This window comes from Symphalangus syndactylus, chromosome 8 (genome assembly GCF_028878055.3).
Source record: "Symphalangus syndactylus isolate Jambi chromosome 8, NHGRI_mSymSyn1-v2.1_pri, whole genome shotgun sequence".
In the NCBI taxonomy this organism is placed as follows: Eukaryota; Metazoa; Chordata; class Mammalia; order Primates; family Hylobatidae; genus Symphalangus; species Symphalangus syndactylus.
The window spans coordinates 21,817,295-21,844,185 of NC_072430.2; the positions used below are offsets into that span (position 1 = coordinate 21,817,295).

General features: G+C 48.0%; 1 protein-coding gene across 5 annotated transcripts in view; it reads left to right on the forward strand.

Annotated features, from left to right (window-relative positions):
• CLMN (calmin) overlaps positions 1–26,891 on the forward strand; it is a 125,887-nt gene that overhangs the window by 78,609 nt on the left and 20,387 nt on the right. For 4 of the 5 annotated variants that reach the window (XM_055288287.1, XM_055288285.2, XM_063645496.1 and 1 more), the window contains 5 exons: positions 11,806–11,867; positions 18,075–18,170; positions 20,131–20,214; positions 22,393–22,485; positions 25,020–25,210. In XM_055288287.1, coding sequence (XP_055144262.1) covers positions 11,806–11,867; positions 18,075–18,170; positions 20,131–20,214; positions 22,393–22,485; positions 25,020–25,210 — 526 coding nt within the window. Of the gene's footprint in view, positions 1–3,634; positions 3,828–11,805; positions 11,868–18,074; positions 18,171–20,130; positions 20,215–22,392; positions 22,486–25,019; positions 25,211–26,891 lie in introns of all 5 variants that reach the window. The other variant, XM_055288288.2, reaches the window with a different exon arrangement.

Here is a 26,891-nt window from a genome sequence, read left to right on the forward strand (position 1 = left end):
CCTCTTGCCTTTCCTCATCATAGTTTCCAGTCTTTACTTCTCCTGCTCAGGGTAGACACTTCAGTTCATGCTGTTGTCACTTTTTGTTGGCAGGTAGAAGTTGCAAATGGGAATTTCCGGGTTTGTTTTGCCCCTTGCCTTGAAAGCAAATATTAACTGCCTTGCCTTTCTCTTTGTCTTTCATGTGGATCCAGTTCTGCCTGTCCCAGCTGCTTTCCCCCTGGGGCATGCTCTTCTGGACATAGTAGCTGACTCCTAGCCAGAGTGGCCCACTTGTCCTGGTTTACCTAGGACTTTCCCAGTTTGAGCCCCAAATGTCCCATGTCCCAGGAGCCCCTTCAGTCCCAGGCAAATCCGGACACTTGGTCACTATAACACTAGATCGTCTCCGAGCTGATTGGCCTTTGCATGCACTTAAAAACACGGATGTTTACAGGGTGAGTGTGGGGTTTTATTAAAGACAGATGTGCTTAAAAATGCAAATCATGGTCATTTGTATGAGGTTGTGTGTTTTTCATCTTTTTTTAAAAATAGCTGAACACAAGAGGTCAAGCTAATTCTTCTTGCTCGGCCTGTCAAGCTCTGTTCCTAAGGGACAACACACCAGATCAAGCCTTTCTTCTGCACTTGAGGCAACCCAGGCATGAAACAGATACTTCACAAAGGGCCTTCTCCAAGATGTTTGCTTTGAAGGGGTTCAAGCAGCCCGGCAAGGTGCCACGGAGGGGCTTGGCTCGCGGTGACTAGAATAGACTCCTCTCCTGGCTGTACCACCAGCTACTGAGGCCAATCACTTCCCCTTTCTGAGACTCAATTTCCTCATCCACATAGGAAACATGGCCACTCACCTGTTGAGGTGGTTGGGAGAATTACGAGGCTTTGTAGAGGTTGATTTCCTCCCTTCCTTCCTTGCGCTTTGCCTAGTTCTTACTCAAGGCGGGCTTTAGCCAGGGTGGGCAGCTGCTGTAATTCCCACCCCACGTGACTGTGGCTTAACTCAGCGAATATTTATTTCTCACTCAACAGTCCAGCAAGGGTATTCCTCCTTGGATGGCTTTACTGGGTGATCCTTGTCCACGGGGAGACATGGGACCCCAGACTCCTTTCCTTTTATGGTTCTGTCTCCCCTCCGGGTCCATGGAGTCCTTCCATGCAGTGGTCACAAGGCATGGAGGGTTGCGTGGGATTTTGTTTGGGGCCATGTCTGGAAGCGGTGTACCTGGAGCTCACCCATGTTCTACTAGCTAGAACTTGATCATGCCACACCGTTCCCTGCATAGGAGGCTGGGAGATGTAGCATGGCTGTGTGCCAGAAAGGAGAAGGAAGTAAGGTTTGGTAAGCATGTGGCTGGCTGTGAGCACCAGTGGGTCATCTTCCCCTGATTTATGAACATTTCTCTGTGCAGTCATACATCGCTTCGTAACAGGAATACATCCTGAGAGTTGCACTGTTAGGCGATTTTGTTGTACAAACGTTGTCGAGTGTGCTTACATAAAACTAGACGGCACAGCCTACTTCACACCTCAGATCTATGGTGCAGCCTATTGCTCCTAGACTCCTGTGTAGCTTGTTACTGTAGTGAATACTGCAGATAATTGTAACACAACAGTGTTTTCACATCTAAACAATATCTAAACATAGAAGAGGCACAGTAAAAAATAGATATAAAAGATAATGAATGGTATACCTGTATAGGGCAGCTCCATTATAATCCTATGGGAACACCATTGTATATGTGGTCCATGGTTGAAATGTCATTATATGGCACATGACTGTTTCCAAAGCAGGATTCTGTAAGAACATTGTTATTCATTTTACACAGAAATGGGGTCTGGGTTCAAATGTACTTAGTGTAAACAAAGTTAAACCAATTTCTTTATTGCAGGGCTTATCAGAGCCTTTCATTTACCGATCATAAACGTCTGTGCAACGGGGCAGACTATGTACTATGTTCCAAACTTAGCAAGCTCTTCCTTTTTGGAGGGGCATTTTAGAAGTCATACTCTGCAGAATATGGCTTGGAAAACACTGCTTTAGACGTTGCTCGAGTTTATATTCAGAAACCAGAACACTTTCACAAAAACATTGGGATTAAAAGAAACCGCCAAAATCTGTGGTTCTCAACAGAGAGTTTAGTCCCCCAGGGATCATGGTCAGGGCCCCAGAAGCTGAATCCTTATCGAATGTAAAAAGGGAATACTTTTCTATCTCCATTCCATCTTTCCTTCCTTCCCTCCCTCTCTTCCTTCCTTCTTCATTTTCTTACCTGTCTCCTTCCTTCCCTGCATTCATTCCTTCTTCTCAAACCTGGCAAAGGAAGCCCATGAGGTCTATGTCTTAGTATTTATGCCTGAGTATAGTCATCAATGTCTGCTAACTGGGTGTGTGAGTGATGTGTTCAGTACTATTTAAATCCTTGTCTCAATTTCAGCTGGGCGCTTCAGGGCAGTCTGCCTGGATTGGTCCTGTCACCCTGGCCTGCCCATCTGGGTGAATGTTAAAATCCCTTTCTAAGCTTGTGTTTTTATGGCTGGCTGGCGTCACCTGTCGTAAATCAAGGTGGGCTGAGGTTTAGCACTGAGGTTAGACAGAATAACTCACAGCAAAACTAGAGCGGTTTCATTTTTCTATTTTAGTTACAGGCACCAGCCCTATATATATATATAGCTTCAACTTAATTTGGTGTGTAATTGGGACTAGCTCTTTGGAGCCCTGGGTTATGTGTTTTGGAGCAGCTGAGAAGCGGGGCATGGTGGGGCAGGACGTGGTATGTTAATTGGTGGCCTCTGGGACCTGTGAGAGAATTGGATTTAAGTCCCTAGTTAGAGTGAGCTTGGCAGTTTTATTTGAGTCTCTGCGGGCATGTATTGGGGAGACCACCGGTTTGTACCGGCTGGAGCAGGTTACTCACTCTCTGCCCTGATGCCCGTCTGTGCCTCCCTGGTCAGCGTGGTGGCAGGGGGTGGTGGAGGAGCCCAAGAATTTTGGAGGGGGAGGGCCTCTACAAGACTTGGCCTGCCACTTACCTGTAGTAGTTGCATGCTGCTCGGCACATGGTCCCAAAGAGGGTTTTGCATTTTATTACCAAAGTCTCGATAAAAGGGACTTGGGTCAGAGCAAACATGGGGGGAGGAAAAACAAAGGAAATTAAATGCAAAATCACTGCTGGTGAAAAGCCACATGGAGGCCTTGGCTTTAATACTGCCGGAGCCGACGGGGGAAGTGGCCCCCAGGAGTCGGAACCGAAGGACGTTGGCCTGGTATTCCTGAAGCCTGGCCCCTCTCCTGTTTAAAAAGAAATTGCCGTTTAATTTGTTTCTGAGTTTTATTTCTCAAGTGAACCAGCATGAGGCCATGTAATGAGGTTGTGTTTCTGGGAGGTGTTGAAAGATGGGGAAAGGAGTGAAACCACTGAGCGGGGCCGGGCCACGCCAGGAGTAAGGAGTGGCAGTGGGCCGTGGGAGTCAGCAGCGCCGGGGCTAGAGGGGCAGGCAGGGGCTGTCCGAGGGCTGGCTCCTCTACACACCATCAGTGGGGCAGGGCTTGCCATTGTGTGGTCAGAGGGTGGGCCTGTTGGCTGGGCCGCCTCACTTGGCTCAAGAGAGGAAAGATGTTTTTTCATCTGCTTTAAAGATCCACAGGGGCCCGCTCAAGCTGATGGAGTGAGATTGCGTGGTTGATGTGAGCCAAGAAGGACTCTTGCAGTTAGAAAGCATCTGAGCCATGGAGAAAAGGAATCCTTTGGCAAGGAGGAGAAGGGGTTTCCCGGAGAGCAGAGGTCAGCTCTGACCAAGAATGAGCAAGGGCATGTAAAGCATCTCGGGAGGTCACTTATATAAAAGTTTGGGCAAGAGATTTCTAGACCAGGGAGCATCAGAGAAGCCTCCAGAGCCTGCCACGCATGGGGCTGCGACTGTCCTCTGGTGCTGAGACAGCTGTGAAGCGCTGGGCTTCTTGGGAAATGATGCCTGGGGCATGGGAGCAGATGGGTGCCAAGGTCTTCTTTCCTCTGCACAAAACTGGAGTAAAGTTGCAAAGTGTGAGGCCTCCTGCCACCCTCCCTCTCCTGGCCTCCCGGACAGTGGATGGGGACCTTTGCTCTCAAATGATCCTCCCAGTGGTGACAGAGAGAACCCAGGGTAGCCAGTCCCTCTCTGCCAGGTGACCATGCTGACCCCCTGGCACACACACACATAACCCCTGGGGTTCAGGTGGGATCCACCTTCTCTGCTGCCCCAAGCTCTGACTCCGACTGGCTCCTCCCAACCTCTGCAGGTGCCGGGTCTCCTAGTCTAAAGGCACTTGGCTGTATGAGGATTGCAAAAGGCACTCCGCCTATCTGCAGGGCCTCTGTGCATGGCCGTGAAGTGCTGTAAATTGGAAGAACAGATTAGTCTATTTACTACACAACTTTTTTGCACCTGGCGTGCACAGGCTTCGTTGTCTCTTCAATAGCCCCAGGAGGGAGTTATTATCTCCATTTTACAGGGGAGTCCAGTAACTTATCCAAAATGAGCAATCATAGCCACGGCTGCGTCCATTAAGCACTTATGATGTGCCTGGCCCCTGCCAAGGTCTTTGGATGCTTTATCCCATGGAGACCTCGTCATAGCTGTCCTTCCTTCTTGCTGTCACCTGCCTGCACGCTCTCCCTGGCCACCTAGTGCCTGACGAATAACCACAGCAGCCCCCCCCCACACCATTCCCACAACCCCACGTGGTATGGCAAGGACAGAGCTAATGAATTTGGTCCTCACGACCCCATGGAGTGGGTACCATGATCCCTGTTGTACAGATGGGCAAACTGAGGCCCCAAGTACAGAACTGACATTGTCCAAGGTCATTCAGAGGGGCTTGTTGGCAGAGCCTTCTTGTTGATGAAACTCTTTTCTGTCCTCTGTGGGAGAAAGGTCAAGATAGGAGCAGTGCGAGGTGGTCACACAGGCCCCCCTGATGGCCTCTGCCCCTGGCACTGTTGCCACTCTGAGCCGGGTCATTGTGTGATCTGGCACTGTCCATGGATGGCAGGATGTGGAGCAATATCTCTGGCCTCTGCCCGCTGGGTGCCAGCAGCCCCTCCCCCTCAGTCGTGGCAATCGAAAACATCTCCAGGCATTGCGGGATGTCCCCTGGGAGCCATCACCCCAGGCCGAGAACCACTGGTTGAGAGCCAGGCCTTCAGGGATTCTAAACTGCATGAGATATTCTGGGTGGGGGCATGGGGTGAGGAAAGCTGGGAGGCCAGAGTACTTCCTGGAGCGGGGTTTGGAGCATTGAGACCCCCCAGCCTGACTGAAGAGCACATACCCCCAGGACACTGCAGAGCAGTGGGAGGTACACTGCGCAGCACCTCGGCCATCACGTGTTCAAATCCTGGCGTTTCACTGAGCAGCCATGTTCCTAAGCTCCCTGTGCCTCAGACTCCTTACCTGCAAAATGGGGACCACACGAGAGCAGCTGTGCAGGAATGTTTGAGGCTTACAGAAGAGACAAGCTATTGCACGGGAAGTGGTGGCTGCTGTCAAGCAGCTCCCTTGAGGACCTTCACTGCCCCAGTTGGCAGGGCAGGCTCACCCATTCAGATGTCTCCTTCTCTACAGCAGCTTGATGGCAGAGGGAAGGTGGGCTTTTTGCCCCCCATGCTGTGCTGCAGCTCACCCATCCTGGTGGCAGGTTCAGGGAGCCTGGTACCCCCTGCCTCCTGCATGCCCGAGCATCTGGGCAAGTACGTGTAGAGATGAAGCCATGGCTCGCCCCCTTTGTCTCCCTCCCCTCTCCCAAGCAGCGTCTCTGAAGCTGGAAACACTGGCCCCAGTGGACCTGTCTGGATGGACGTCAAAGAATATGGCTCCCGTGCGGAAATTCTGGTCTGCTGTCCACCTAGGCAGAACACCTGTCATGAGAATCAGATTCTGTCCAACTGTATGAATTCAGTGACTACAGCCATTTGGAGACGGCCATTGTCAGGAAGAGCCCTTTAGACAAAGAAGGACAGAAAATGACCATTTTTTGGCCCAGTGCCCACGAGTCATTCCCTTTGCAATATCTCACTTAATTGTTTCAAGTGACCGTTAAGCCTGGGGTCCGTGGTGGAGCCTGTGTGTCTGGCTCTAGACTGCCTGGTCTTTATCCTATGCCAGGCTGAGGTGCTCATTGTCATTCTCTACCCCACCCAAAGATGACCAAAAAATGATGCTAATCATCTCCTCTGGCTAAGATTTAAGTTTTCAAACTGTGCATCCTCATCAAGTGCAGAGCTGGTTAAATGCAGATTCCCAGGCCCCGGCCCCCGTGTGAGGCAGTAGGTCTGGAGTCCAGGAATTAGCATCTTAACTGTCATCCCAGAGGCTCATGACGTTAGTGACCCATGTGGGCCACACGTTGAGAAACAGCCATTTACTGATCACGTTTAAATTGTGTACATGAATACATGTGCTTGCTCTGTGTGTGTGTGTGTGTGTGTGTGCGCGCGCATGTGACAGAGAGAGAGAGAGAGTGTTTTCTCTGGTCATAATGAAATGTCAAGCCATTTTAGATATTTTTCTCTATGCTTTTCTGTATTTTAATTTTTTACAATAAGCTTATAATTTTTTATGAGCAGATAAAGCCATCAAGACTTTCTCCTGGGCAACAAAGAGCAGAAATATTATCAATATGTAGAAAGTAGATTTGGGGCAAACGTGGACATAGAGACAAAAAGCCACAACTGTAAATAAACATTTTAACTCCTAGTGCCTGCGTCCCTTTCTCTGTGACTCTGAACTCCTGAGCCAGCCACGGACAGCCTGGAGAAGAGAGGAATGTCCCACCTCCCATTTTCAAGGGATGTGTTCTTGGCAAAGCAGACCTAAAGACACACCTAGGAATCTGGGCTGGTGTGGCTGAGCCAGGGCCAGGCCTCCCTCCCTTCTGTCTCGGCCTCTGGAGTCCAGGCCTGGCCAGCTCCTGCTCCTCCACCCGGCCCGGCACTCGGGCACCCTGGCCAGCCAGGCAGAGCCAGGGATGGCGATTTTACAGCACTTTTATGACTATTCTTGCCCAGTAAACCCACACCGGGCCCCACAAACACTCTGTGAGAAGGCCAGGCCCTTCCAGAGAAATGGTTTCCTACACCTTTACAATGTGATAGGAAAAAAGGGGCCGTTGGATTTATGGAAACTATATAAAGTTTATGGAGTCTTGGCAGGCCAGAAGTAGCGAGAGTCTGCAGGATAGGGGGTAGGCATCTCAAAGTGGAGAAGGCCATGAAAGAGCCGCAGACCTTCGTGTCGAGACACCAGTCAAAACGCTGGTGACCAGAGCAATGCTGGGGGACCCTGGGGACGGAGGAAACTGGCCTTGCTTGGGGCAGCAGCTGTGGGGCTTCTTTCTGGGGTGATATCATTTAATCTCCATTGCATTCCTGTGAGGGAGGCATGGCCAACCTCATTCTGTGGAGCGGAGACCAAGGCAAAGGTGTTTTGAAAATTGCAAATGTGCCCAAGGTCGCCCAGCCAGTGGTGCGTGGCGCTGAAGTGGATGTTCTGGGGCGGGCTTGAGTTCTCGCAGTCTCTCCTGTGTATTGAGCAGTGCGTCCCAGTTTTAGGTCCAGATAACATGGTGTCCACACTCTGCTTCAGTTTGGGACTTGTCTGCTATTTGTGGTTTTCTCAGGGTCCCCTGGGGTCCTTCCGTCAGCCCCGTCAGCCTCTGTGGGTCAGCTTTGCTGTTGAAGCTGATTTGTGCTCAGGCCAGCCTGCTGGCCTTGGCTAGAACAGAAGTGAAGCCACCCAGAGGGGTTGGCTCTGAATCAGGACAGGGTTAGAACAGAGTCTTTGCCTTTGGTCACCCCCCGCCTTGTTCCAGTTCTGCCAGCAGAGCCTCTTAGGGCCCTGCAGGAGTACCTCACGGGGTCTGAAGTCACCTTTTCCAGTTCCTATCAGCCTTCGGCATTCTAATCCATTTCTCCTTGCATATGCACCTTGTGGCAGCCATGTTTTCTCTCTTTTACTTACTTGGCTGTGAATTCTTGGAGTGCAGATTCCATGAATGCTTAATTCTTCATCTCTGGTTTTGCCCAGAGACCCTATCGTAATTTCCAGAATATGGTAATTACTGCATAAATATCAGCTGGGAGGATGAATAGATGATTGGATGGATGGATGGATGGATGGATGGACAGATGGATGAATGGATGGATAAATGGATGGGTGGATAGATGGACGGATGGACGGATGGATGAATGGATGGATAAATGGATGGGTGGATAGATGGATGGACGGATGGATGGATGGGTAGGTGGATGGATGGATGGGTGGATGGATGGATGGATGGACGGATAGATGAGTTATGTGTAGACTGTCAGATACCTACCTCCTCATTTACACCCTTGAGTGTAGTTAAACTAGCAGCCTAACCCAGGTTCTCTGAGGCTTTTACTAAATGCACTTCTGTTTCAGGGGATATACTTTGCTCTCTCTGAAGCCATATGGAGAAACCAGCCTGAGTGTTTGAATGTGTGTGTAAATACTTTATGGTCCCCATAAACTTGTTTAAAGACAGGTGGGGGTAAAAGCATAAACCGGGACAGCCTTGTGGGAGGGCAATTTGGAAGTAGCTATTAAAATTTTTAATGTGCCTACCACTAAGACCCAGCAGTTCCACTTTCAGTTGTCACGGGTAAGAAATATATTCATATGTTTGTGCACAAAGAACCGTGCACCAGGATGCTCATACAATGCTTGTTTCTGCATTGCTCGAAACAGTGAAAAATGGGCAGCAGCCTTGATGTCTGTCCACGGGGGGAACACCCAGACTGTGGAAAACACTGTAGCCATCAGAGAGAATAAGGTGGATCCGTATTGTGAAGTGGAAGGATCTCCGATAGAGCTTGGGACAGACACTCTCCGAGCTTCCGGGAGTCTCCAAGACTCTGGTACTCACTGGTCTCAGCACGTCTCCTCCCAACCTCATTTCTATTAACTTCTTTTCCTTCTCCCTTCCCTCTCACCCATGAAACACAGTTTACTGGAATTCGTTCTTTAATTTTTATGCCTATTAGCCAGTGACCCTCCCTTACAGAAAAGGAAGAAACTGAGAGAAAAGCAGTGATGTGCGTAATTACTGTCTGCTGGTTCTTCAATTAAAAATATTGTAAGGCATAATATTGAAATGTGATTTATGGGTGCCACATTCTACCAAATAATGAAGCCAAGAGGAAAAAAGTCCCGTTGTTACAGAAAACCATAGGCTTTGGTCTCCTGCAGGAGATCAATTGGCTCTCATTTTCTTATTGTTAAAGAAATGTGAAGTGGTTTTAGGCGTATGTGATGTGGTCTTTCAATATGTTGAAATCCAGTAGTTGAGGAGCCGTCTGGCTCAGATATTGAAGGAAGTTTCCTGGAGGCGTGGCAGCTCACAGCCGAGGAGGCTGCAGCCTCAGGCCACCACGCACCCTCACCAGACGCTGGCACTGGGGCCCAGCTCAGAAACACCCTCCGGGTGCTCGAGGGCCAAGATAGCTAAGGCCACAGAACTCAGGAGAGAGCAGAAAAAGCACAGAACGGGGTTCCACCTTGGCTGTTTTATTAATTATTTGCCCTTCTGTTTCTTCATCTGTAAAACAGAAATGATAACCTTACTCTTAATTGTGTGACCTTGGACAAGTTACAACATCTCCCTGGGTGCGATTATCCCATCTGTAGGTCATAATAGCACCTGCCACAGAGGATGGTAGTAAGGATTAAATTAGTTAATCCATGTACATTACCTAGGTCAGTGCCTGCCACATAGCAAGTGCTTGGTGCTTTTTAAAAAAAATCAGTTATGACTATTGTAGACACCTTTGCCATGATTGGAATAGCTGGAATCCAAACTCAAGCCTTCCATTTCCAGGGTTCTGGCTGGTGTGGGGCTGACAGACCTGGATGGAGATTCCCAGCTCTGCCCCTTTTCAGCTGAGCAAGTCACTGGAACCTCTCTGAGCCGCATTCTCTTCAGCTGTAAAATAATAGTTTGTACTTTGCAGGGGTGTTGTAAGGCAGTGGTCTCCAGCCTTTATGGCACCAGGGACCAGTTTTGTGGAAGAAAATTTTTCCATGGACGGGGTGCTGAGGGGAATGTTTTCAAGCTCCTATGAGGATTTAATGCGGCCGGGCGCGGTGGCTCACGCCTGTAATCCCAGTACTTTGGGAGGCCGAGGTGGGCGGATCACGAGGTCAGGAGATCGAGGCCATCCTGGCTAACATGGTGAAACCCTGTCTCTACTAAAAAAAATACAATAAAAATTAGCTGGGCGTGGTGGTGTGCGCCTGTAGTCCCAGCTACTCGGGAGGCTGAGGCAGGAGAATGGCATGAACCCGGGAGGCGGAGCTTGTAGTGAGCCGAGATCGCGCCACTGCACTCCAGCCTGGGCAACAGAGCGAGACTCAGTCTCAAAAAAAAAAAAGAAAAAAAAAAGAGGATTTAATGCCTCCGCTGATCTGACAGGAGGCGGAACTCAGACCGTCATGCTCACTCCCCGCTGCTCATCACCTGCTGTGCAGACCAGTTCCTAACAGGCGCGGACCAGTACTGGTCCATGGCCTGGGGGCTGGGGACTCCTGTTGTAAGGTTTAAAGATGAATGGAAACAAAGTGTCCGGGACGCAGTGAGTGCTTGGCGGATGGCAGGATGGCAGTTGCCCTTGGCAGTGAAAGATCTGCTAAGAAGCCTCTTTGGGTAATGCTCTCCCCTGGGAGAAGGGGTCCATTCCTGGTTTATGTCCTTTGGTTCACGTTGGCTCAGTAGCAAGTGCCTGCAAAACTCTTTATTCCTGGAGGGCGCAAAGTCTGCCCTGGCTCTAGAAATAATTGCTACAAAAAAAAACCACTGGCAGCCCCTGTGCCAGGGACTGTGTGGAGCTGGCTGTGCAGGAGTCTGGGTGTCCTTAGAGCAGCTTGGAGAGTGAGCTCCTCATCTTCCATGTGCAGATCAGACATGCGGGTGGGGGTCTGGCCCGGGCACACAAAGCTGGCAGATGGCAGGGCTCAGAGTCTGATCTTGGGCTGTCCAATCCCTTTCACAACACTGTGGCACATTCCAGAGCCCCTATCCAATTCCTAATTATTGGCTCCACTCCACCCCGACCCTGACTGCCCTCTCCCATCTCCTCATGCCCATCACTGCCACTGGGTGACTATGCAGTGCCATTACAGCCTCTTGTGGGCTTGATTTGTAGTTTTTTCACCAGTGCTTCTTAGCCTGAACTGTCAGATGTCTAAATGTTTGAACTGGATTGTAAAGAACATTTTGGGCTGGGCGCAGTGGCTCACGCTTGTAATCCCAGCACTTTGGGAGGCTGAGGCGGGCGGATCACAAGGTCAGGAGATCGAGACCACAGTGAAACCCCGTCTCTACTAAAAGTACAAAAAAATTAGCTGGGCGTGGTGGCGGGCACCTGTAGTCCCAGCTACTCGGAGAGGCTGAGGCAGGAGAATGGTGTGAACCCGGGAGGTGGAGCTTGCAGCAAGCCGAGATTGTGCCACTGCACTCCAGCCTGGGTGAGAGAGCGAGACTCCGTCTCAAAAAAAAAAAAAAAAAGAACATTTTGTTCCATGTGTCTGAATCTGTGGGTTTACATAGATGCTCAGGGGATGGGCTGGGGCGCATGGGTTCTGGGTGCCAGGTAAGGCCTTGCCAACCCCTTCCAGAAAGGGCTCTGTTCTTACATGGGACCCCCTGGGGTTCTGCCTGCCCTCCACCTGGAATCTCCCCTTGGGAAGGGGAAGGTGTGATTTTGCACATACTTCTTATTCTCCCAGCTAATGATATGTCTTTGTTTTCAGTTGAGAGGGAAAATGTGCAGAAGAGGACCTTTACTCGATGGATAAATCTACATCTAGAAAAGGTAATGGCACACTTTGGTGTTTGCTAAGTGATAGATTCATCTGTAACTGAATTTACAGTTCCAGAGAGTGGAGGGGGAGCTGGTGACCTGTGCTCTTTCTGTTGTTCATTCATTTAAACATTTATCAGTGCCTCCCCCTGCTGGTTACCAAGCTCAGGATTGGGAAGAGATGACTGAGACACGGCTCTGCCCTTCTGGGGTCATCAGTCTTACCAGGGGAAGGAAAGAGAGGGTCTGTTTTTAAGTAGGAATCTGAGCAGATGGTGGAAGACGTTCATTATTGAACACACCAACACCTGAAACTCAGGTGTCGTTGGGCCTGAAACTCAGGTGAGCATCTTGATTGCCAGAACCGGGCTCTGTGAAGAGCCAAGAGCCATTTGTAGGTATTTGGATTGATTTATGCGAGAACAAAGCTAGATTTCCTTCCAAAGTCACATAATGTTGCTATTTAATAATAATAATAGTAATAATAATATTACCTGCCTTTTTTGATGTACTTCACTCTGTATCAGGCATCCTGTGTAGTGCCACACACATGCCATGTCTCCTGTCATCCTCATGATGACTTGAATTTACCCCCTCCTATCAGAAGGAGGAAACAGAGGCACAGAGACATAACGTGGCTTTCCTGAACTTTCTGTGGCTTCTTCTCTGTGTTAAACTTAGTGGCCCTTCTCTTCCTCTGTTTCTTTGTTTTATTGCATTCTTTGGCCCGGCTGTTTTGAGTTGCATTTTGTCTGCAAGCATCTCATGCATACGCCATAAAACAAAAGCAGCTGAATCAGCTGCCCCTTTGAAAGAGACTAAAGGAAGAGCCACAGAGGAGAGGCAGTGATGGGAAGAGATGAACAGCTCTGGGTGAGAAGGGGGATGGGAGCAGGCAGAAATCTCAGCCCTCGTGGTGCATGAGTTTGGATGGACCTCAAGACTGTGGGCCTGGGGCTGGGAGAGGAGAGATGATTTTTCTTTTTTTTTTTAGAAAGTTGACTTTTTATCTACTCACTTCACCTCTTTCTCCTTAAGCACCACTATCTGGTTCTCCATCTATATCCAGCAAGTAGTCTCAATTCTGTTTGAAGCTAGTAGCACCCCACTTTCATGTTTGTAGGTAATCATCTCTCTTCTCCTCTTAAACGGTTCAAGAGAGGCCAGGCGCAGTGGCTTATGCCTGTAACCCCAGTGCTTTGGGAGGCCAAGGCAGGTAGATCACTTGAGGTCAGGAGTTTGAGACCAGCCTGGCCAGCACGGTGAAACCCCGTCTCTACTAAAAATACAAAAATTAGCTGGGTGTGGTGGCACATGCCCGTAGTCCCAGCTACTGGGGAGGCTGAGACTGGAGAATCGCTTGAACCCAGGAGGTGGAGTTTGCAGTGAGCCAAGATCGCACCACTGCACTCCAGCCTGGGTGGCAGAGCGAGACCCTGTCTCAAAAAACAAAACAAAACAAAAGGTTCAAGAGTAACTATTGACTGCCCTTATGGTTAACACAAAAGAAATGTTCTTAGAGGAAATCACTGAAATGATTAGAAAGCAGAGAAAATAAATGTGGCTTTTAGGAAGTGGAGCTCTTGACCGCAATTCTAATTCACATAGTTTACCTTTAGGTCTAGGATATTGCCCAAGCAGGCATTCGGCCACCCACACCTCCACTCCCCAACGTGTAGAATGCGTGACCCAGTGCCACGACTTCACCCAGGAGCATCCTGAACTCTACAGGTGAAAGATTGTATCGCAGATGAAGCTTATAAATCATCTACCAGTTGTTTTGATTATTGGCACATTTTCGGCAATGCTCCTGAAGTGAAGTTTTATTTGGGGGAAAAAAACAAAAGGAAAACTGGTCCCCAAACCTGAGATCACTGAACTCTTAAATTAATGCCTGATGTGTGTCAGGGTAGCTGGAAATTCCTGCTGGGGGACACACTAGAGCCATGGAGTATTTCTTTCTTTTTTAAAATTAAAATAAATAAATACAGAAAAGTACAGAGGGTCATGTGGTGAATATACCAGCACCCACTCACCGCCCCAAATGAACCTCTGTTCGCATTTATCATATCAAGGATTTTCTCCCTGGCCAAATTCCTGCCCCCTTCTCAGAGCAGGTGGGTAGCGCCCACTCTGAAGATAAATCAGATAGCACCTGAAACTGATGTCTAATAAACAGGGCAAAATTAACAGCCATGTTTCCAACCTTGAGACTTTCAAGAACAACCTTTCATGTAAAGGAAACCCAGGAACTCCTTGGTGAATTGGGCTTAACTGCAATTTGAAGGCTGTCAGAAATATTTACTGAGTCTCTGGCTTCTGGAAAAATTCCTTAATTTACCGAAGGAGTTAGATCATGAAGAAAGCCCTGGGGGGTGCTGTTTATTCGGCCATACCAATCTCATGAAGCCCACGGAGCGTTTGGGGCCCAAGGAGTGTTTTCCCTGGCGCAGGTTCAATTTCTCCCCCTGCCATCTCGCAGGATGGACTCCGGCCAAGGCCCTGTTTGCTGCTGCTGCTGAGGCTCTTACAGGAACTGTCAATGGAAATTATTCTTCAGGTTTAACTCAGAAGTAAGGCTTGGCCACGGCCAGGGCTGGTAACTGGAAATTTTGTTAGTCCATTTATCAGGGGGTATTCTGTTCGGGTCTCACGTTTTCTGCCTCGCATTAACAGGAATAACATTTCCGTAAGAGCCTCAGTAACCTGATCCCGTCATGCTCAGGGTGGAATGTGCCCAAGGAGCTGCGGCAGTTTGCAAAGAAAATAATTTGCCTCTTGGTTCAAAGTCGCTGTTGCCCTTGAAGCGAAGCCATTTTCTGTGCACCTGCGGGTGGAATTGCCCTGTATTTTGACTAACTGGGGGTAAAGGGACTCGTATAAAGGGTAAGGAAATGCCACCTTCCTCCATAAAAAATGAAACAAAGGCCCTCCACGGCTGCCACGGGAAGGAGGCTTTCCCACAGGGAAAGGGTGGCTGGGCCACAGTTCCACTGTTTCCTGCCTCTGGGTCTCTGGCTGGTTATGGCTACCACCCTCCCGTTGGCCTCAGGAGCTCCATGCCCCATTAATCCTGTCTCCTATGTGAATGCCCAGCCTTCCCTTGTACCCAGGAGCAGAGAGAGCACCCAGACCAGCTGTTCTAACCTTGCCAAAGCCCCCAGTACAAAAAGGTAAACAGGGAATTCATGCTGGGGTGGGAGCTTATTAAGAATCGGGTTTTGGCCGGTCATGGTGGCTCATGCCTGTAATCCCAGCCCTTTGGGAGGCCAAGGCAGGAGGATATCGCATGAGCCCAGGAATTTGAGACCAGCCTGGGCAACACACAAAGAGACTCCATCTCTACAAAAAGTTTAAAAAATTAACCAGACTTGATGGCACGTGCCTGTAGTTCCAACTATTTAAGAGGCTGGGATGGGAGGATCACTTGAGCTGAGGGTTTGAGACTGCAGTGAACCGTGATCATGCCGCTGCACTCCAGCGTGGGCCACAGAGCAAGATCTCATTTCAAAAAAAAAAAAAAACAAAAAGAAGAAGAAAAATGCAAGTTTCTGGACCCTGCTCCCAGAGATTCTGTTGCGATTAAAAGGAGTTATTATCAAGCCTGTTTAGACAGTAGAAACCTTTCTTCAAGCAAAGCATTACCTAGAACCGTAAATGTAGTCATCCCTCCTTCTCTGTGGGTTCCACGTCTGTGGGTTCAACCAACAGCAGATAAAAAATATTCAGAAAGAAAACTGCATCTGTACTGAACATGTACAGAGTTGCTTCTTGTCATTACTCCCTGAACAATAGAGTATAACAACTATTTACATCGCATTTACACTGAATTAGGTATTATAAGTAATCTAGAGGTGATTTTAAGTATATGAGAGGATGTGCATAGATTATATACAAATACTGTGCCATTATACATCAGGGACTTGAGCATCTGCAGATGTTGGTACCTGAGGGAAGTCCTGGAACTGATCCCATATAGATACTGAGGGGTGACTGTACAGGCCAGTAAGAGCTGAGCCTCTCTGATTAAAGCGGGTGCAGTGGGATCAGCTGCCTCCTCCACCCCCCTCTCCCCCATAGGGTGTCCTAAAGCTGCTCTGCTGAAGCCTAAGGTTCTGGGGAACAGAGTTTGCAAATCCTCGCACTGGAGCGTCTAACCCACGCGTTATAGCCAGTTCTTCAGACTCCCGGCCACGTCCAGCCAAGCTCCTAGCAGATACCGTGTTGAACCACACAGTGTCAGTTCACTTGGACAGCAGACCCCTTCCAGGTCTAGGCCCAGAGAGGAAAGCCCAGGGGGCTTCTGGCTCTTTTCCTTCCCAGGCCCCCACTCCACACTCCAGATCCTGTTTAGGGAATTGTGTTTTCCCTCAAGGAGAAGGAAGTAGTCTACAGGAACTGAGGCTGGGGCTTCTGTTTACTGACCCAGGGAACCCAGGAAGTGAGTGAATGGGGCAGAGGGAAGGTGTTTCAAGAGCCGTTCACTACAAAGGGGCTGCGGACGTCTCCTTTCCACTCCCTTCCACTGATGAAAGAAATGTCTTCCTGAGGAGGGCATCTCAAGGCTCTGCAGGCAGGATGCCACTTAGCGGTCAGGAGGTGGGAGTGGGCTGGGCAGGTGGGTGCTGTGCCAGGCTCCCTACATGCATGATCTCATTGCATTCCAGCCCAGCCCTCTGACGAGGGTCAGATTCCTCACCTGACCTTGCAGACAAGTACACTGTCTTTGTGCAAGTGTGCAAGGTCATGTTAGGCCCAGGGAGATTAAAGAACATGCCCAAGGCCAAGTTGCTGTCAAAGTGGAGCTTGGCTTTGAACGCAGGTGTGTCTAACGGCCTTGCTTCTCATTGGCTCATGTGAGAGGTGCAATGTTGATTTATCTCAGGAAGCTGGATTTTGTGGAGGAATAGAGGAGTAGCGTGCCACTTTTTTTTTTTTTTTTGGTACAACTTTAATGAGTTTGATTTGTAATAATGAGCTTGTATTGCTTTTGTACCTAAACGTATAAATACACATATACATATACATGGACGTGTAAATTGACCTCTGAACCTTTGAGTTCCTAGTAAGCCTACACTCGTGGGGTGAGGAAAGTCTCCTTCCCTTCACCCAACCATCGAGCCATTCAGCAGGCCAGCTGTGTCCTGCCAGCTGCCTGCCCTCCTAGCCAAGTCTCACACACCAGCCCCCTTTCCTGGCTTCCTCTGCTAAGGGTCCCACCACCTCCAGACTTGGTCTAAATATTGGTGAAGCAATGACAGGCACCTCAGGAGGGCACACTTGAAGATAGGGGAGCCCTACTGAAACGAGACTGAAGCCTGGAGAGTAACTGGCCCAGGGTCCTGTCATTGCTGTGTGGATCTAGGGTGCACTTGCGTTCGGCCCTTGTGGGCTTATACAGGAAGCAGGACAATACCAAACAGCTAGCTTGACCAATGCTGCAACTATCACTCATCCTCTTTGAGCCTCAGTTTCCCCAATCTAAAGTGAAGGGCGGCCGGGTGCAGTGGCTCATGCCTGTAATCCCAGCACTTTGGGAGGCCGAGGCAGGTGGATCATCTGAGGTCAGGAGTTCGAGACCAGCCTGGCCAACATGGTGAAACCCCGTCTCTACTAAAACTACAAAAATTAGCCAGGCATGGTGGCAGGTGCCTGTAATCCCAGCTCCTCGGGAGGCGGAGGCAGGAGAATCACTTGAACCTGGGGGGCGGAGGTTGCAGTGAGCCAAAATTGTGGCACTGCACTCCTAAGCCTGGGTGACAGAGCGTGACTCTGTCTCAAAAATAAATAAATAAATGAATAAATAAAATAAAATGAAGGGCTTGCACTCGGTAATTTCACATAAGCCCTGATAGAATTGTTTTATTCTACAGAAGGATGTAGTCAAGATATGCCATTTCTTTCTGCCCTTAAGCATGTGGATGTGATCTAAACTTGGGGTCTGAGATCTTCGGTTTGAAGGGCCCCCAAGGGTCACTTGTCGATCAGCCCCCTGTTGGTGAATCTTCTCTGCAGCCTTCCTGCCAAGTGGCTGTGTACCGCTGCCTGGGTATCAACTCCAGGGGGATGGGCCTGCTACCTCCTTGGATGGGCTTTTCTACCTGTAAACAGAGCTGGATGTTTGGAAGTTTTCTCTTGAGCAGAAAGCTGCATCTCTGAAATAGCTTTGTGGATTACACAGGTTGCTAATTGGCTACTTTCTTCCCTTCTCTTTCAAAGTGCAACCCACCTCTAGAAGTTAAAGATTTATTCGTCGATATACAAGATGGCAAAATCCTAATGGCTTTGTTAGAAGTCCTGTCTGGGCGGAATCTGGTACGTATGTTACAGAAGGGTCAGAAAGAAAGAAAATGCAAAGGAAAAGGCTGCTGAGATTTTCTTTTCCACACAAATACCTGGACATATCCTATAATAAGAAACTGTGAAACAGTGACTTTTTAAATTAGTGCCTACGAGCCATATAATCATGTGAACGAACTAGTACTTTTTTTTTTTTTTAAAGCCAATGTATTTTAGAAAATCAATGCCCAGTGTTTTCTTCGAGTCTGTTAAGGCTTAAGATTAGAACTAAACAGTTAAAATTTAGCCAGCCAGCCAGCCATTATATAAGCTAGAATGATCACTAAGAATTGGAAAAATTGGAAGAGAAAGGCCTTTTATCAACCACTGTAAGGCTAAGCACCCTAGAACTGCTGGCTTCTAGAACATTCTTTTAAGTATGACTGAAGTTGAGCCAGCTGGTCTTGACGTTCATTCCACTTTGGACATTAGCCAGACTTCTCCGTGTTGCATCCGTCTGCTGTGTGCAGATTGGCCCTGGTTCCCTTCACAGACAGCAGAGTTTCTCAGCCTTGGCACTGTTGACATTTGGGTCAGATAGTTTCTTGTTGTGGGAAGATGTCCTGTGCATTACAGGACATTTAGTATCTAATTGCTAGATAACAGTATCACCCCCAGGTATGACAGCTAACAATCTCCCAGAGAGGATGAAATGTTCCATGAGGGGGCAAACTGATCCAGCCCGGAATGGTAAAGTGTCAAGGTTGAGAAAGCCTGTTCCAGAGTCCAGTGTTTGATTTGGCCTTGGCAACCCATTGTGCCTAACACAGAGGTGCAGCTATGGGGTCACAACTCTACCAAACCATAGCTCAGCCAGCACAGAGTGTCCTGGGTCTGTCTTTAACTGTAGGTCTAAAGTCAAGAGTCCCTGCTTCTCTTCTCAGATATAATGTAGCTGGTAGCTTATCAGACCTCTTAACCCTCCCACCTTTGCTTTCCCAATGGCAAAGCACAAGATACCTATTAACGGCACCCACAGAGGGCTATGCAATATTCTGTGATGAATTCTCAACAGTATTTGGTTTCTTAGAGGGCCTCGCCATGAGCATGGTCCCCAAAAGACTTCCTGAAAAAGTACCTTCTAGTCCTGTGTTTATGCTCCCAGCAACACAGGCTCCCCACTTTATTGCCAGAGCCCTGGTCACCAGCTGCTGTGTCCTTGGTGGGCCTCCACGGGGAGTCTTTGATTCTGGAGCCCAGCCAAGAACAGGCCTCCACTTCCCCATGAGCGTGGCCTGGCACTTCACACCTGGTGGAGCTGACCCACTGGTTTGCCTTGTAATGCCGCCTTCCCCCAACCTGGAGGAGCATCAGTGCCCTTCAGTTCAGGGTGAGTTGGCTGTGATGGTATTCCTGGTATGTAGAGCTAACGTTGTCAGAGTTTTAGCTTCTGCAGATGTCTCTTTCTCTCTTTCGACCTGGGATAACTGTCCACAAAACTCTTGGCTAGAAAACAGAAACATCTGCCGCCACTGGGGAGGACCTCGGCTGGATGATTTAGCAGCTGAGCAGCACTGCTGACAGCTAATGCTCCCCGTCCTAACAAAAGCAGCCGTTTAGCGAAGGGAACACGTTACGAAGGGTCTCAGGAGAAGGGAGGAATCTAACAAGCCAGGAGCTGGGTCCCAGAGAAAAAAATTGACAAATTTGTCCCTTGCTGACCCACTTCAGTTCCCCCCAACTCACCAACTTCAGTGAGTTAAATCCCAAGTACTGTAAATAAGGCCGACCTTCGAGAGCCCTCTGATGTCATATTTGTGTGTCCTGAGAGGCACCTGTGTGGGTTTGGATGCATTCCAGGTGGGTTTTAGCTGTGAGCCCCTAACTTTCTTGAAATTCATGTGAAAAAAGTAAAGCACACCCAGCAGCACCGCTGGGTGTTGTGAAGTGCTGGCCCGAGTTTAATATGCTTGTTTTGTTCTGTTCTGTTTTATAGCTGCACGAATACAAATCCTCATCGCATCGTATTTTTCGGTTGAACAACATAGCGAAAGCACTTAAGTTTTTGGAAGATAGCAATGTAAGTGTTTGAAGCACATCCTGCTAACACAAGCTTGTCCTGTTAGGAAAAGGACGTCATTTGAAGTTCAGTGCCGGTCGCAAGAGAAGCATGAGACGGGGACTGAGCTAAAATGGTCAAATTAAACTAAGCTTAAATTTCACAGAAATCACTCAGATGACCCCTCCATTGGGAACACAGTCCCTGACTCCGTGCCCACCCACTTTGCAGCCATCAGGATTAAAACTCTGTTGTACGTTCAGTCGTAGAAAGGCAGAGCAGCTAACTGGCTCTCAGATATTTAGAATTGAGTTCATGTTTTCTCCTTCATTCCCTTGAATAAGAGTATGGTGACCATGTCCTAGTGTAAAACTTTCTCTTGGAACTTAGAATATGGGAGAAAAAGGGGAAGAGGGGGGCTAAATGAGCCAGGGGAAAAAATTATAAGATTCTCCCTTTCTTGATGTAACTTTCTAGACTCCGATGATCTTTTTCTGTGCCTGGAACTCTGCTCCACATTCTTCACACAGGGGACGGGGTGGCTTAGCAGGGAGGACGTTTCATCTCACCTCTCATTAGGTTTCACCAATCAATCCGGGTTAAAAGAAAACCCAGCTTGCCCGACACGTTGGCACATACAGTGAGATTTTATCATAAAGTAGGAAAAAGAAAAAGGTTTTGTATGAGATGCTCTCTTCAGGTTCTCTTTCCCCAGTCTACCAGGCAAAATTTTGCAGTGTGGACCTGAGAATGTATCTTGACTTTCTCTTTCTCCTGAAGAATGACTTTTGCTTTATTAAGCGTTGTTAAGAAAAAAGAAAAACATGTGACAGACACCAGTGTGGCCTGCAAAGCCTTAAATATTTACTCTCTGGCCCTTTTCAGAAGGTCTGCAGAGCCCCAATCTGTGTCCAGTGCTTAGATTTTGTTTGTGGAATGAACTGATGACTTAGGGCGGTGATCCTCAAACCCAAGCATGCACTGGAATCACCTGGCGCACTTACTAAAATACAGATTTCTGGGCCCACCCACAGAGTTTTTGGTTCTGTAGACATAGGGGAGAATGAGCATTTCTAACACGGGGGTCCCACGTGATGCAGATGCTGCTGGTCCAGATGTCAGGTTGGCCTTAGGGATTTACCAAGAGCATGATTCTGTGGTCAGAACATAGTTAAATACATAGATAAGACCCTAAGGGTTTCTACAAGAGGCACATTTTAACTAATCAGTGGGATATTTTCTAATGGTGCAGAAACCCTGGGTATAAACCTTATCCCAGTACACTATTTCTAATTAGCAGTCAACTCACCCACCACAGTCCATGATTGCTCATGTCGGTGCTCTGTGTTTGTTCCAAGGACATGCTAAATCCAGGCGTGGTGGTGTTTATGTAGCAGACAGATGTACTGGGCGTTTTCCATCTCTCTCGGAAAAGAATGACTGAAGCCTTACCAGCTATGTGACGCTGGGCATGTTATATTTAACCTCTCTGAAATTCCCTTGCCTGAACTGGAGGGACAATAGAAGTACCTACTGATATGGTTTGGCTGTGTCCCCACCCAAATCTCACCTTGAATTGTAGCTCCCATAATTCCCACGTGTCTTGGGAGGGACCTGGTGGGAGGTCATTGAATCAGGGGAGCAGGTCTTTCATGTGCTGTTCTCATTATAGTGAATAAGTCTCCTGAGAGCTGATGATTTTATAAAAGGGAATTCCTCTGCACATGTTCTCTTGCCTGCCGCCATGTGAGACGTGTCTTGCTTCCCCTTCGCCCTCTGCCATGATTGTGAAGCCTCTCCAACCATGTGGAACTGTGCGTCCATTAAACCCCTTTCCTTTTATAAATTACTCAGTCTCAGGTAGTATCTTTGCAGCAACATGAGAACGGACTAATATACCTACGTCATAGGTTTATTGTGAGTATAAACTGAGTTAATATTTGTAAGGAGTTTAGAATAGAGGCTGCACATGGTAAGTGCTATGTATGTGTTAATTAAATACACTTTTGCATGCTGAGTGTCCCTAAGAATGGCAGGGTAAGTAAGAAAAACAGGCTCATGCAAACACATACACACACACACACAGAGAGAGAGAGAGAGAGAGAAAGAGAGAGACAGAGGGACAGAGAGAGAACCAGAAAATAACATGTTATCCTCCCTGGACACCCCCCTTTAAGTTCATAAATTGCTTCCCTCCAGGTAAAACTGGTTAGCATTGATGCAGCAGAAATAGCAGATGGCAACCCTTCTTTGGTTCTTGGGCTGATATGGAACATAATCCTCTTCTTCCAGGTAAGATCATTTCCTTTCCAAAACACATAATCATGATCTTGTGTCTGCTGAGCAGCCGCAGAAGAGAGTGGGGCCAGATCAAGGGAGGCAGTGAGGCTTAGTTTATGGCAGATTTTATCTTTTCTACTCACTGAAAAAGCACTAGAAGAATCTGGTTGCTAAAGTGTTTGAGTCTCTGTGATTTTAAAAGTGGTGTGAGTTCTCTAGAAGAGAATATCCATCCTCTTGAGACTGGAAGAGTTAAATATTTACTTCAACAAATAACTTTGTTCTAAAGTGTCACAAGAACCGGGGAAATACTCCTGACCAAAAATGGAACTTGGTAGAGTTACTTTCCTGAAATCACTCAGTGTTCCTTAGAGGTGATTAAAGAGCTTGCACTAAAGATGCCTGAGGAAGAAGAATAACAGGCGAGACCTTATTGTTCTGTTCTTTGCAACTTCAGCCTCTAACTGGAAATGCAGATTTTTTTTTTTTTTTTTTTTGAGACGGAGTCTGGCTCTGTTGCCCAGGCTGGAGTGCAGTGGCGCGATCTCGGCTCACTGCAAGCTCCGCCTCCCGGGTTCACGCCATTCTCCTGTCTCAGCCTCTCTGAGTAGCTGGGACTACAGGCGCCCGCCACCATGCCTGGCTAATTTTTTGTATTTTTAGTAGAGACGGGGTTTCACCATGGTCTTGATCTCCTGACCTCGTGATCCGCCCGCCTCGGCCTCCCAAAGTGCTGGGATTACAAGCGTGAGCCACCGCACCCGGCCCGGAAATGCAGATTTTATAGAGGAAGAACTGGATCTGTGATTGGAATAAGAAGATGACATTTTATTTTTATTTTATTTTTTATTATTATACTTTAAGTTCTGAGGTACATGTGCAGAATGTGCAGGTTTGTTACATAGGTATACACATGCCATGGTGGTTTGCTGCACCCATCAACCCGTCAGAAGATGACATTTTAAATTGTGCTCAAGTTCATTTCCCTGGCAGAAGGAGAGAGCTGGTATCTCATTTTCTAGAGCCCACCCGCTTTTGGAATAGAAACTTGTGGTTCACTGTTCGATTACCCTCCCAAGAGTGAAAGTGATCCACACGGGCATGATTTGCTTGGGATTTTGGCTCAATGCCTGCATTTCAGAGAAGCATGAGCACAAACAAGGTCTGGAGACAATAGTTCCTGTTCTGATTGAACCCTGAACTTAAAAAAAAAAAAAAAAAGTCTCTCTCCAAGCCTCAGTTTCCATGTCTGTGAAATGGGAGCAGTGGTCAGAATAGGTGGTGAGCATCAAAAGAAGCCACGTGGGCCGGGCACAGTGGCTCACGCATATAATCCCAGAACTTTGGGAGGCCATGGTGGCAGGATCGCTTGAGCCCAGGAGTTCAACATCAGCCCTGGAAACAGGGCAAGACCCCATCTCTACAAAAAACAAACAAAATTAGCCAGGCATGGTGGTGTGTGCCTGTAATCCCAGCAATTTGGAAAGCTAAGTTTGGAGGATCACTTGAGCCTGAGAGTTCCAGGCTATAGTGAGACGTGATCATGCCACTGCACTCCAGCCTGGGCAATAGAATGAGATCCTGTCTCAAAAGAAAAAAAAAAAAAAGCAGCAGCAGCAGCCACTGCTGTGTTATACATATGCTTCAATTACTGCTACCTGTTATTAAACTTCCTCAGAGATTCTGGGAACATCCTGAAGATATGGTAAAAGTCAAGACCTTAAATCCACCACCGTAGGGCTTCATTTATTTATTTAACAAATGTCTATCGAGTTTCTCCAAGGTGCCAGGTGCTGAAAGTAAAAGGCCCTGCCCTCATGACCCTTTAGGATCACAGACAAGTCAATCCTATATGGTAGAAGGTGATGCAAGAGCTCCAAGCAGGGGCACCTAGCTCAGATGGGGGAGTGGAGTAAGGAAAACTTCTTGGAAGAAGTGACACCAGAGCTGGGTTTTGAAGGATGAGTAGGAGTGTGCTAGACCTCCTACTTATCTTTCAAACTAAGTTAGACTTAACCTACTGTGTGTGTGAATTGCCTGAGGGTGGTATTGAAACAGATTCTGATTCCAATAGCCCTGGGGTAGAGCCTAGGGTTCTGCATATCTTACAGAAGTCCTCATGAGAGGAGTTCACTGATGGAGGGAAGGGACATTGAAGCAGCAAGGGCAGGATGAGCAGAGGCAATGGGGCTTGAAAGAGCTCAGTGAAGTCTGGGAGTGATGGGCGGTGAGAGGAAAGGGGCGGCGGAGTCGGGTCAGGAAGACCTGGTGTGAAGTGCTGGCTGGAGCTGGAGAGACTCCAGGAAGAGATGGTCCTCCCTGTAGAGTGTAATTACGTGCACCACAAGCCACAAGAAACAGACAGGCCGCCGCAAGTACTGCCTGTCCCCGGCCACAGCCATCAGAAAGGGTTTCTCTGCATTCAGAGAACCAATCCTGCATGAGCCAGTCCCTCCAGCTGTGGTCCATGTGGCCACCCGCCAGACAAGGGGCTTGCTGAGAGGGTGGGTCTGTTGCTGGGGTCTGAAATGCCATTTTCCTTCCAGATTAAGGAGCTCACAGGCAACCTCAGCAGAAACTCTCCATCTTCCAGCTTGTCCCCTGGCTCAGGGGGCACAGACTCAGACTCATCCTTCCCACCCACACCCACCGCAGAGAGGAGCGTGGCAATATCGGTGAAAGACCAGAGGAAGGCCATCAAGGCCCTGTTGGCGTGGGTGCAGAGGAAAACGAGAAAGTAAGCCGCAGCCCCTCTCCCCGCACCACTTCATCTAACTAGCTGCTTTCAGGCAGAGGAAAGGAGAATTAGTATTTATTAAGGTGCCACTTATGTATGTGCCCATTGCTTCATATAGAATATCAGAACAGGGGGCAGGCACGGTGGCTCATGCCTGTAATCCCAGCACTTTGGGAGGCTGAGGCGAGTGGATCACCAGGTCAGGGATCAAGACCATCCTGGCTAACATGGTGAAACCCTGTCTCTACTAAACAATACAAACAAAATTAGCCAGGCGTGGTGGTGGGCACCTGTAGTTCCAGCTACTCGGGAGGCTGAGGCAGGAGAATGGCGTGAACCCGGGAGGCAGAGCTTGCAGTGAGCCGAGTTCACACCACTGCATTCCAGCCTGGGCAACAGAGCGAGACAACATCTCAAAAAAAAAAAAAAAAAAAAAAATATCAGAACAGGAAACCCTGCATTTTTCTGGTTTTGCAGTACACACAAAATGCAGTTTGCAGAATGTTTGGTTTGCACAAAGCTGATAAGATTTGGATACAGATCAGAGGAGCTTTCATCATGTTGCCTCTCAAAATGGTCATGTCTCTTGGATTCTAATGACTTGTATGCATTTAAGCTTCAGGGTATCTTCGAGTCTGTACCTACTTTAAAAATAGTGATAATAAAGGCTGTAACATACTCAAAGTTAGGTCGGACCTTCCAAAATCGAGATGGGAACTGGAGCCAAGTTCTGGCCCTGTTTCACCCCACACCGGCAGCAGAATGATTTTAGCAGTTTTGTATCAGGCCTTTTTACCAGCAGCAGGCCCACAGCCCCTGGGCCATTGGCACAAATGCCAGACCAGTGTGGTGGAAACCAAACCAACTCGGGGCTGCCCCAGCTCCTCAATGTGCAGACTGGATGAGATCCTGGTGAATCATTTACCTTTCCAAGCCCCAACTGCAAATGGTATCCTATCACACACTGCCTTCCAGGACAATTAGGTGAAATTAAATAAAATCCATGAAAGAGCACCTTGCACAGTGCCAGCCCATATTAAGCACTTCACAAATATTGATTCCTTTATCCCCTGTGTGTGGAAATAAAAGAAGGAAGAGAGGTTGGATCTTTAGAGTTTTGATTGAGAGATCAAGCATGGTAGATTGAAATTGACAAATGTGAACCACCATTAAATGTTGTTTATGTACAAATCAACCAAAAAAAAGTTCATTGTCAGGGGTTGGGGTAGAAGGAGGGTGTGACGTAAGGGAGAGGAAGTGTCTTGGGGTGATGGGACAGTTCTGTTTCTCTATTGTGGTGGTTACATTAATCTGTACACCACCCCCATGAAAATTAACACCTGTGAAGATGTGAAATTCAAATGCAGTCTATAGCTTAATTAATAATTGTCTTGGACCAGTGTTGGTGTTCTGGTTTGGATAACACACCCTGGTAGCATAAGATGCTGTCACTGGAGGAAGCTGGGGAAAGAGTAGAGACTCTCTGTACTGTGTTTGCAACTTCTTTTGGGTCTTAAGTGATTTCCAAATAAAAAGGTGCTTTTTTTTTGTTTTGTTTTGTTTTGTTTTGTTTTTAAGAGAGTTCATTGACCACGGTTGAGAGATTGATGGAGTCTCAGGATAGATTCTAAAGGAAATTAGTGCCTGGCAAGATTCTCTCCTCTTTTGTCCTTCACTTTTA